This window comes from Lagopus leucura, unplaced genomic scaffold (genome assembly GCF_019238085.1).
Source record: "Lagopus leucura isolate 7727_CA_CO unplaced genomic scaffold, USGS_WTPT01 Super-Scaffold_100029, whole genome shotgun sequence".
NCBI lineage: Eukaryota > Metazoa > Chordata > Aves > Galliformes > Phasianidae > Lagopus > Lagopus leucura.
In genome coordinates, this window is record NW_024962280.1 from 438,740 (window position 1) to 450,176 (window position 11,437).

General features: G+C 50.2%; 1 protein-coding gene across 2 annotated transcripts; it reads left to right on the forward strand.

Annotated features, from left to right (window-relative positions):
* The first annotated feature begins 468 nt into the window (after positions 1-468).
* Positions 469-8,788, forward strand: AADAC (arylacetamide deacetylase). 2 transcript variants are annotated; one of them, XM_042881232.1, is made up of 6 exons: positions 469-606; positions 2,585-2,783; positions 4,382-4,604; positions 5,760-5,829; positions 6,285-6,456; positions 6,997-8,788. In XM_042881232.1, the coding sequence occupies exons 2-6, from the start codon at positions 2,646-2,648 to the stop codon at positions 7,603-7,605; spliced, it is 1,212 nt and encodes a 403-aa protein (XP_042737166.1). In that variant the 5' UTR covers positions 469-606; positions 2,585-2,645; the 3' UTR covers positions 7,606-8,788. The 2 variants fall into 2 exon arrangements, with proteins under 2 accessions (XP_042737166.1, XP_042737165.1); XM_042881231.1 differs by lacking the exon at positions 469-606 and adding an exon at positions 2,240-2,490.
* Positions 8,789-11,437: the final 2,649 nt, after the last annotated feature.

Genomic DNA, 11,437 nt, shown 5'->3' on the forward strand with positions numbered 1-11,437 from the left:
GTGCTGCTGCCCTTCTCAAGAGGTGTGTGGAGGCACACGTGGGCCTTGTTTGGGCAGGAAAAATGCATCAGGAAGGAGTGAGCCAATTTGTTCTTGCTTCCCTTTATTGATTTTCTTTTTCCTATTTTTTTCTCCTGCAGGGTTGCTTGTCCTGAAGCACCGATTTGCACCCCGTGCTGCTGCCCCTGCTCACCTCTTCGCCACAAACACGTGCTGAGCTCTGGCATGCAGGGGATTTGTTCTCACCTTTGGGCAATGAAATCCTATGTGACTTCTGCTGCTAGTAAGTCTTAGTCCCCTGCAGCGGAGGACAACAGCCGCGGCTCCTTTATTTACCGAGAGAAGATCAGAAGGCAATTTGCGCTGTGAGAAGCACCGTGGCAGCGGGCAGCCCTGGCGCTCGGCGGGAGGAGCCGCCCCGTGCTTCCAGCTGCCCGGAGGCCCGGCGTGCGGCGGGGCTGTTTGAGGACTAAAATCTCGGCAGCCGGGTAGGATGGCTGCACAAGACACGGACATCTCCTGCGTGAGCTGTTGCCGCCAGCAGCTGCACGTCTGCCCGCGGCGTGGGGTTGTTTGGGCTGCTTTCACCTTTGCATCCTGGAGCAGGTTCGTAAGGAGCTCCCACCTGTCTGTGCGTTGGACGAGGGCTCACTCTGTGCAGAGCTGCTGCCTTCGTGTTCACTGCGCTCTCACGACGTTCATTGCTGAGTGGAGCTCAGTCAGATTAGGGAAAGACAGCAGAGGAAAGCTTTGCATTTTTACAACGATTCCTTGATTCGTCCTGCGCAAGGCGGCGCGGGCAATCCGTGCGTTCATTCCCTGTGTCTCGGGAGGATGCTCGGGGCTCACACGGGTGTTTCTCGCCACGCTTCGGAGCTCTCGGGCTGCGGCGGGCAGAAATCTTTTTGCAGTGCCACGCTGCCTCCCGGCGGCCTTGAAGTTTCCTACAACGCTGCCTCGGGGCGGAGCGGCGCTTCGGAGCGTGCTGTGGCTGCACCCTGCAGCGGGCCGCCGTGCCGGCCCCGGGCTGCGCAACGCCGCCGTCTGCGGGAGCGGACGAGGCAATAGAAGGACGCCTTTGTAGGTTAATACTTCACCAAACTTACTTCTTTTTTCTTCCTCTCCCACTGATACAGACTGTGCCGACAGCAGCGCGTGCGCGAGAGGATTACGCCGCGGCTTTGATCGTTTGTTTAGCGGAGTACTCTGGACTACATTGCTGCTGAGGCTCAAGTCACGTCTAGTTATTTCTCTCTGATGTTACACTACCTTGTGAATACCGTTGTGCTTTGGAGAGCTCTGTTTTGCGTTGTTTATTCCTCAAACGGGCTGCTTTGGAATAGAAATCCCACCTGGGTGACTTTCTCACAGGCTTTGGCAGCAGGGATGCTGCACCCCCAGCGTTAACATGTGTTTCTCCTGCACTGTGTCCCCACGTGGAGGGCCTGTGCTGCCTCAGCCACTCTGTCCCATTACAAGGGCTCTGCTGACATGGATGCAATGTAGGTGATTCAGTGCTGACATTGATGCTTCAAGATTGCCTTAGGTAAACAGTGAGTACAGTGCTGTTCTTTTCAGTGCTGTAAGGTGGGGCTGATAGCTGCTGCGGTTTGCTGGAGAGCTGCTTGTGGGAAATGAGGGCATCTAAAGGCTTGGTGCTGTGAGCACTGGTGTAAGCCAGAGGTGAATTGTGGTAAGGGCAGCACAAGGTGCCTCTGCCCTGAGCATGCATCCTGCCTGAGCTGTGGGAAGCTGCATGGGAGGCGTGTTCCTGAAACGTGACAGAACACTAAGAGCAGTTCTGTGGTGGCTCTGAGTCTGGCCATATCTTTTCTCATGTTATTTGCCAATTCTTGGGCAGGGAGCCCCCTGTCCTGAGGGCTCATACTGCTCCTGCTGAGGCATATGATGGGGATGGGGCTTTCTCCCCCTGCTTTCTGCCCCACAGGATGAGTCTCCATCCTCAATTGCCTGAATTATGACCTGTTTTATTTCTTGCTTCATTCTGTGCAGAAGTGGCTGTCTCTGGAGATGGACAGAAGAAGAGCAGCAATTAAATCCAGGCTTTCAAATATTAACCAGAAGCCTAACTGCTTGCTGGCCCAGCTGCTATTGCACAATGGATTTGGTGTGTTAGTACACAATAGTGGGTGTGCTTCTATCGGTGCGGGGAGTGGAGTTTGAAAATGACAGTGCACATATGCAGCTTTTATCTGATGTTTGGTTCTGCTGCAAGTTGGGATCTGTTTGAACGCATACAGATCCTGATAGCTCCTGAATGTTCAGAGCTCCTCTGCGTTTTTGTTTGTCACTTTGCAGCAGGTTTCCAGGCCACATCCCGTTCCTTGTATTTTAACTGCCTCTCTCCCCTTCAGCCCTCCTGCTGGTTCTCATTGCAAATGCCAAAAAGCGGGCAACTGCAGCGTACAATGTGCAATGGGGAGCTGAAGTGCTGACTGTGTGCTCCAAGTGCCTGGACGACGTGGCAGGGTAACCTCTGTGCAGAGTGATCAGAGAAGAGCTCACCCCCTGGGCGGGATCCAAGCACAACATGGGATTAACTTTGCCCTATCTGTTTTGCTAGCTGCTAAAAGTCGGCGAGAGCACTTATGTGATCGGTCCTGAGCAAAACACTGGTGGCAAACATGGGAGCAAAACTGCTCTACCTCTGCGTCGCCTTCATCCTCGTGGCGTATTACATCTACAGCCCCTTCCCTGAGAATGTTGAGCAGCCCTGGAAGCTGATGCTGATTTCGGCGGTGTTGAGGACGGTTGGGCACATGGTGAGTTTGGTGCTGTGATGGTGTGGGCCTGGGTGGGTGTAGTGTTGTGGGGAGGGGGAGTAGTGGTGCTCTGTGGTGATAGATATATGGCAATATTTGTGTGTGATGCTTACAGGCAATACGTGGCACCTTAGTGAAGGGCAGTAGTATCTGGAATTGAGTGCTGAACTTAGTGCGACCGTAACTATAGAGAAACTGGTAACAAAGGTTTAATTGTGCTGTCATGGAAAAACGTGAGATTAATGTGAAGTGTGATGTGTAGTGTGAACGTGGATAAGTGCAAACAGGTTTGTTTTGCACTTTGATCCTTTGCAGCTGAAGCTCTGCTCCTTGAACTTTTCCTGGCTCACAGAGCCCCTATACTGAGCAGCATTACATGGCATGCCAGCGAGAGGAAAACTGCACTGCTGAAGTGCTGTTACCTCTGTGGTTTTGTGGAAGTCTGCTGACAGCACAGGCCTAAAACAAACCGTGCTGACTGTAGGGATGACAATGGTATGGTGTGAAGAACTCAAACCATGTTTTCATACTGAACTACCTGCAATCTTGCCTACCGAAAAGTGCTACCTGGCTGAGAAGCACAGAGCTGTAAACTGCAGTCTGGGGAGGAAGTGGCATTGCAGCCTGTCCATGGTTATACAGCAAGAAGGACTGTGCTGTCAGTGTGTTGTTCCACGCTAGTTTTAACATGCCATGTTCTCAGCTTCTGCCTTGTTTCAGTCATGTAATGCAGCTATTTCATCTGAGTAACTCTTGAGCCCATGCAGCACACAGACATAGGTGCTGCAGTTCCCACCTGTAATGCATGTAGCAGTTGGTGCTGGTCTGAACCTGGCTGTGCTCAGCACCCAGCATGGCTGCAGACAGGTGAGCTCGGTTTGAAAACAAGGTCAGAGATGAAAGGCCTGGGGAGGAGGGGAGCTGCGTGTCGAGGGCATCTTTCTGCTTGCCTACAGCTGCCATAGAAACAAATAGGAGGGAGTCTTTGAGGAGCTGTGGGACAGGCTTCCAGTTCTGCTTGGCCAGTGTTTGTGAGCAGCCTGTATGCTACTGGCACGGGCATGGGGTTGGGCTTGGCAGGGTGGTTGTGAGCCCACAGCTGGGCTGGAGAGTTCTGTCCTGTCCTGCTGCAGCCTCTTCCATCCCATAAGTTTCTGCACTTACCCCGTTTCTTGCTAGTACTGCAGGAATTCTTCATTACTCCCAAGGTGTGGGCTGGATTAAGTGGGTATTTGTACATAGAATATCTGAAAGCTATTATCTCTTGTGTATGATTTTGTACCCTTTCAATATCATTTCCAAATATGAAGCTATTGGTTGCTGTAAGACTGCTCATATAGGGACAGTCCGCATTTTTTTTCTGACAGAAGCAAAAGAAACAGGGAAAAATCCATGCTCAATGCATTTAACACATCAGTTCTGTTGGTAATGAAACGTGTTGGTGATGGGAACCCCTCTGAGCCAGCAGTGTTCTGCCCCGTGAGTTCAGCAGCAGCTTTGGAGCCTTGTGCGGCATCAGGCAGCTTTGTGGAGGTGTGAGCTCAGGGAGCCACTACAGCTGTGTGTGAAATGTCACTTCTGCTGCTCCTGGGCTCTAGGGTAAGGCTGCCGAGATGCTGGGGCTGGCGAACTACATGGATGTCATGAAGCTACCCTCGATCACCCAGTACGTGGCACCGACCTCAGATGAGAACGTGGCTGTGACGGACACGGAGTTCAGCGGTGTTGCCGTCCGCCTCTTCCTGCCCAAGAAGCCAACAGAGGGGCTGCGGAGGGCTGTGCTCTTCTTCCATGGCGGAGGATTTTGCCTTGGAGATGCAGGTGAGCTCTCCTGTCGGTGCCATAGTTTGCATTGGAGGTCTCGATGTCCCATTGGGAGTCACAGCAGAGGATCAGGGGCTGCATTTCAGCAGGACTTCGTGAGGAAGCAGTGTGAAGGGCTGCTCCAATGGCCAGCCCTGTGTCACGGTGTGTTATCTGCAGCTGTGGGCACGGTTAGGGGGTCTTACAGAAGGAAGCAGAACTGAGGAGTGGCTCAGTAAGGGGGAAAAAATTCCACACAGGGACAGAAAGAAACAGAAACCAAATGGGGACGTGGTGAATGAAGGTTTGTGGAAGCTCCTCACACCTCTTGCTCCAGGGAGAGTATGGGATAGTTGTTAATCCCTGGCGTTGATTTTATGGAGTTTTGCAATATCAGAAGTCATTTATTACTGCATCCTTTATTCTTATGGATGTGTTTCTGGGAAGGTAAGCGTGTTTCTTTGATTTTGGCTACTGTTGTGCTGTCAGTGCTCATCTCACACTTGGTGTTCTTCCTTGTTGATTTCAGCATGGCTTTCTAAAATGGTTTAATTGCTGCTATACTTTTGCTATTATTATTCTGTGGGAACTATTCATGTTTTCCTCTCAAGCCCAGTCACGCTCTCCCCTACAGCAAGTCCTTTGCTTTGCTTTGCTCAGTTTCAGAGCTTTACATCAAAGGTCGCAAACGATCGTTGTTTGCCATCACCCAGCCTGGCATCAAAGTCTTGTAGATGTGGCTGAAGTTCTCCCCAACCAACCCATAGCTCAGCTCACTGGTCGGCTGCTTGTTTCGGGGGAGGGTGAGCCAAGCTCTTTTTCTCAGGCAATCTCTTTCATTTCAGTGTGAATGCATGTGTGATGCTGAGAGCTTGATCTGACCTTGCTGTGCTTCTTGCTTCCATTTCTCTCTGCACAACAGCTGAGCCTCGTGGATGTTGCTTGGAAAGTACTGTAATTTTTTATTGTGCTTAATTCTATTTGACAGCATTCAAGTGACAGCTGGATCTCTTGCCCAGGTTGTGCTTTGAGATAACCCTATGGGCACACAGCCTGATGGTGCTGCTGCAGTCACCTGAAAAAAAGCTTCTGCCATGAGGAACATGCAGCTGTAGATTAATTTGTTCTCAAATATGTATTGAAATGGATTTTCAGTGACTCCTTTCATTTCAGGCATGAAACCCTATGACTTTCTGGCAAGAAGGACTTCGAACCAATTAAATGCTGTTGTGGTATCAGTCAAGTAAGAGATTTTCCTTCTAGACTAATGAGCATTTGAAATAAATGAGAGGATTTCAGTTCAATTTATTTGGCTCATATACTTCTTTCTAGTTTGAAGTGATCATAATCAAAAGCTGCCAAGGTGCAGCGGTGGGTGCTGAGTGGTGGTTATTTCAGGCTCTGCTTTGTGGTGCTGGGTGGACAACCCCATGTCTGAGCCTCCCGGATGGACAGTCCTGCCACTGCTGCAGGCACAGAGAATCTGTAGAAGCAGGAAGGCAGATTGCTGATGTTCTTAGTAGATACGGTATTTTAAGGAGTAAACTGTGGGATAAGAACATCTTGGGCATTCTAGATAGAGAAAACGCAACACTGCGTATCCATGCGTGTATTTTCATGGAAGAGAGTGAGGATGGGGCGAAAGGCGCTCCTCAGCTCTGCAGTACTGAGTAACATCGTTCTGCTCCTCTCCAACAGTTACAGGCTGGCACCCAAATACCACTTTCCAGTTCAGTTTGAAGATGTGTTTTCAGCATCCAAGTTCTTCCTGCAGAGCAGGGTGCTCTCCCATTACGGGGTTGACCCGGCGCGGGTCTGCGTCGCAGGAGACAGCGCTGGCGGCAACCTGGCAGCAGCTGTGGCACAGAAGGTACGCGGGTGGCTTTGCAACGCAGTGCTATAGCCTGTGATTTCATGGAGGCTTAGAAAAGGCTGCAAGGAGAACAAGGCACCTGTCCGTGTGGCTGGTGTGAGCAGGCTGTCGTGCAGGAAGTCCTTCATGTTCTGATTAAGCAAGTTTGCTTCAGCCTTTTAATCAAAAGGCATCGGAACACCCTGAAGCTAATTTTTACTGTTTTAGGGAAGGTGTTAGAAAAGGAAATTTCATCAATTTGATTCCAGTCGTTCTCAATGACAGCAAAATAAAAGCAACAAGACTAATTTTTAGCACCCTTTGATCAATCTTGAAGTGCCTCTTGTGCTTACTGCGGGTTATTTAATTAAGTCAGTAGGAAGTTGTTATCTCTGGGAAGCTGGTCAGGTTGTGCTCGGCTGGGAAGGTTGTGGATGCACCACAGACACTGAGGAGTGTGAGGAAGAAGTAGTTAGTTCTTTACTTTTAAGGTTTCCAGTTGGTGTGAGGAAACCAACACTTTTTGACTGACTTTGCACTTACTTTCTTTATCTACAGCTGCTGGAGGACTCTGAAGTCACAAACAAGCTGAAGGCCCAGGCTTTGATTTATCCTACTCTTCAAACTCTTGATATGAATCTGCCATCTTACGAACAAAATGCAAACATGCCCATTCTGTCCAAGTCGCTCATGATCAGGTTCTGGAGCGAATACTTTACTTCCGATCCATCTCTCAGGGAAGCGATGACCGCGAACCGCCACATCCCGGCCCAATGGGGCCACTTGTTTCAGTTTGTGAACTGGAGCACCTTGCTGCCCGACAGGCTGAAGAAGGACCACGTTTACACCGGCCCGGTGTTTGGGAGCCCCGCGCTGGCAGAGAAGTACCCGGGGTTGCTGGACACGCGGGCAGCCCCACTGCTGGCAGCAGAGGCACAGCTGCGGGGGCTGCCCCCCACCTACATCCTCACCTGCCAGCACGATGTGCTGCGGGATGACGGATTCATGTATGCCGCGCGCCTCAGGGCGGTGGGCGTTCCTGTCACACACGAGCACGCTGAGGACGGCTTCCACGGGGCGCTGACGTTTGTCACCAGCCCGATTGACACGGCCGTGGGGCACAGGCTGATGAGCAGCTACTTGCAGTGGCTGGAGGAGCATCTGTAGCCACAGAGGGGTGCTGCAACACATCTGGCTCTTAGCTGGGTGCAGCTGAGCTGGGTGTGGGAGAATGGGGTCTGTTTGCTTTGGGTGTGATTGCTGTATTCTGTGCTGCCTTGAGGTGTCTGCATAGCATTTCTTGTCATCTCCATCAGGAAAACGAGCTTGATCCAACGTGTGCTTTTTTGGTGCTGCCTTCTGAGCTTAGGACCCAGCACTGCCTGGGGACCCCTTTCCTGGCCGACCACCATCAGGCTGTGCCTGGTCCCCACTGTGCAGCTGCCTGGGCTTGGTGGGCAGTGCTCCCATTGCAGCCTGCCTGGTGAAGCATAGGGCTCAGCTGGGCAACTTTTAATCCCTTCCCACTGCTGTGTCACAGCAATGGGCTTGTGTCAGCATGTGCCATCTCTGTTTCACACAGCTGCTGCTTCTGTCTGCCCACCCCCTGCCCCTTGTGTCAGGTGCTCCACAAGCAGCAGAGGAGCAGTGGGCAGACCCAGCGTGAGTGGCAGCAGTGGAATCTGCCCACTGCATCCCTGCTGCCAGCCCTGCAGCACAGCTCCAGGTGAGCACCACGAGACCGAAGGGGATGGCTGCGAGATGATGCAAATGCTAAAAATCTGCACCCATCTTACTCAGTAATTGCCTCCATTAGGCTCTGTAATAGAAGGAAGTAGTGTAACTGAACAGCTCTGGGTGCCCATCAGATAAGGGAAGGGTGCAAAGGTCCTGCCCTTAGAACAACACTGCTCTGCAATTATGTTCTGCTTACTAAATAAGTGTCATGTTCTTGTTACCCCTATCACTGTTATGCAGTTTTTAAGAATAAAACTAGGCAACATTATAGGTTTGAAGAAGACAGAGTTCAGCACACTTCTGAATGAATATTCTATGTCAAAGTGCTCTCTGTATTAAATACGAGTCCCTGAACTTGAGTGGTGAGCACACACGTTGGTGGGCTGTTGGTCTGAAGGTGGTTGCAAAACACCACCAACGAACATGCAGCATCCTGTTTCTTTGCACAAAAGCTACTGCACAAATGCTGTTTTTTCCATGTGTGTATGCAGGTGTTTAGATGGAATTATGTCAGGGTTGCTGTATTTTTGTCTTATGTTGAATACAAAAAACTTTTCTGATTCTAATGCAATGTTATTCTTTTCCAATAAACGGAATACGTGGGTGACAGAAAGGACAAGTGAACTTCATTACGCACAGTGACTGCCACAGAGAATCAGGGCTAAATTCAGGGTCATGAGAAATGTGCTGAGAAGGGATGAGTCTGTGCAATACTCCTGGCACATTAAACTGAGATAAATGTTAGAAAGCATTAAGGTTATATTGTGAATATGTCAACATCTTAACAATTTTCTTTGAGACGTTTGTGCCTTCCTCCACGCTCACTGAACTGGGGAATGAAGCCAGGCAAAATGAACAGTGGTTCTTGAGGTGCTGGGAGCTGGCAGTGTCCATCCCAGCCCTGCTGAAGGCAGAAGGCAGTGGCTCTTGCCGCACTCCTGCAGCTGGGTGCTGCTCCATGGGAGGAGTGCTTGCCTCTCCAGGGAAATAGCTTAGCACATAGATCCAACCTTCCTGGATGGGCAGGGGGGAAAGAGGGGTTGTGCAGCTTGGGGCACGGAGGATGGCTATGTCGGAGTTTCTGAAGTGTGCATTGTTAAGATCTATTCCTGCAGGGAACAAAGTCAAATGGAGCAGCTGAAACAATTTCACAACTTCCCTTATTTTTCGCACCCTGGACATAATTGGTGCAATTCCAAATAGCAGGTGGCAAAGTACTCGGGGGGCTGTTGTACATGACGGGCATTATCAAAACCTGTTATGCAAACGGCGTTCCACAGGCAGTCATAACACTTCAGGCTTGTTCGTGTGCTCCTCTCATAAAAGCAGAATTGCACATAGGGAAATGTGGGAGTAGAGGGATTTGGGTTTTATCTGCACTTCTGTTCAGCTGAGCCCGGGGATCAGGGCAGAGAAGGAATGAGTCACATTTATCCTGGGACACAGGTAAACCTGGCGCTGAAAAAGGAAAGGTAAAGGTGTGTTGTTCAATCCTTTCTTTGCAGCAAAGGTAGGAGCAGGTGGGGCTGCTGTGCCTTACAGCAACGGGTGCTCTGTGCGTGTGCTGCTGTGTGTGCTGTGCCCAGCTGCTCTCTGCTGTCCCTCTGCTCTCTCTTAAGAGCCCTGTGCCCACTGATCCTTCTCCTGGAATTTGTTACCTGAGGGCCCTGCTCCACGCTCCCACAGTGCATCTGGGGGGGGGGGGGGCAACCCCCCTGCTTTGGGGGCTCTGCTCGCAGCCAGCCCCAGTGACTGAGCCACATGCAAATGTGTCACAATGAGCCCTCCAATATGCATGACTCATTTGATAGGCCTCAATATAATATACACCAATTAAAGGTCCTTAATGACAACAAATGTGCCTGACTGTCTTCCTCAAAGCCTTCAGGATGCTGGAGAACCCCAGGAATTTAAAAGCACAGCCTTGACTAATGACTGAGCCTGCTCCAGCCAAAGGCACATCAGGCTTTGAAGATTTGCTTTGAATTGATGGGGAGCAGTATGGTGAAGCTTTTGGAAGCAACGCTCCAGCATCTTGCCTGCAGGACAGCACACGCCTGCATGCATCTGCACACATCCATCTGCACAGATGAGCTCGCTGGGGCAGGTTGCTGTTTGAATTGCTGGTGGTGGCACTGGGTTGCTTCTCTATGACACGGTTTGTATTGAGGCTGCTGACTGGGAGACCAGCTGGCCTGAAAAAAAAAAGTCTGACCTCTGCCATGTATCAGCCTGCTCAGTTCAATGCATTTTTCCCAAGAGGAAAGGAGAAGCTTACCAGTTGCCCAGATACCCCATGATTACGAGCCTTGTGGCAGTGCTGTGTCACTGAATTTCCTCACTGCCTATGTTGGAAGCTTTGTCAGAGAAATGTGGGTCTGTTTGAGCGCAATGGAAGCATGTCCTTACACACCTGGCACTCTGCCCCTCTGATGCTGTTTCCAGGTGCTAGAGATGCTGGTGATGTTTTCCTTGGATACTTTCTTGGTTGTTTCATGCAATGTTTTCTTAACAAAATAAGAATATCCCACAACTTACAGCAGAGCACGGAATGAAGAGGCCTGTGGCTGTGTTTCGTAAGGACTAGAATGATGGAAAAGAGCATCAGAGACTTGTGACATCAGTTTCTAAATAAATGAACCATCCAAGACTTAGTCACTGTGGGTGCCCCCTCTCTGGAGGCATTCAAGAGCAGGCTGGGCAGGGCTGTGAGCAACCTGCTCTACTGGAAGGTGTCCCTGAACTGGATGATCTCTAAGATCCCTTTCAGTACAAATCATTCTGTGACCTCACACAGAAGGTGGACGTGTGGATACTTGGAGGAAAAAAGAGCACTTTTGTCCTATCATTTCCCAGTGTGTTTAGAGACTGCAGATCTCTTCAGGTGGTGGCCCAGCACAGGGGAGGCATTCAGCAGTGCCTTTAGGGGCTGCAGTGGCACTGCAGGTGAAGGCATTCTGTGCATTCCGAATGTATTCATTTTTTCTGATGCTTTTTTTTTTATTTAACAGAAGTTGTCCTTGATGTTCTGAAGAGCTCTAAACCTCTTGTGGCCAATATATCAGCAGAGTTGGAGACAGATCCAGAAGGTAGTAGGTAAGGTTGCAGCTGGACTTGGTCTTTAAGGCCTTTTCCAACCTGATAAATTCTATGATTCTATGGGAAAAGCTCTGTCAAGTGTGTTGCTCCCCACTTCCCCCTTTCCTCTAAGCTGTCAATATTCTATACGTATTCATATTTTCTATAGGCTGAAAAAGCAATG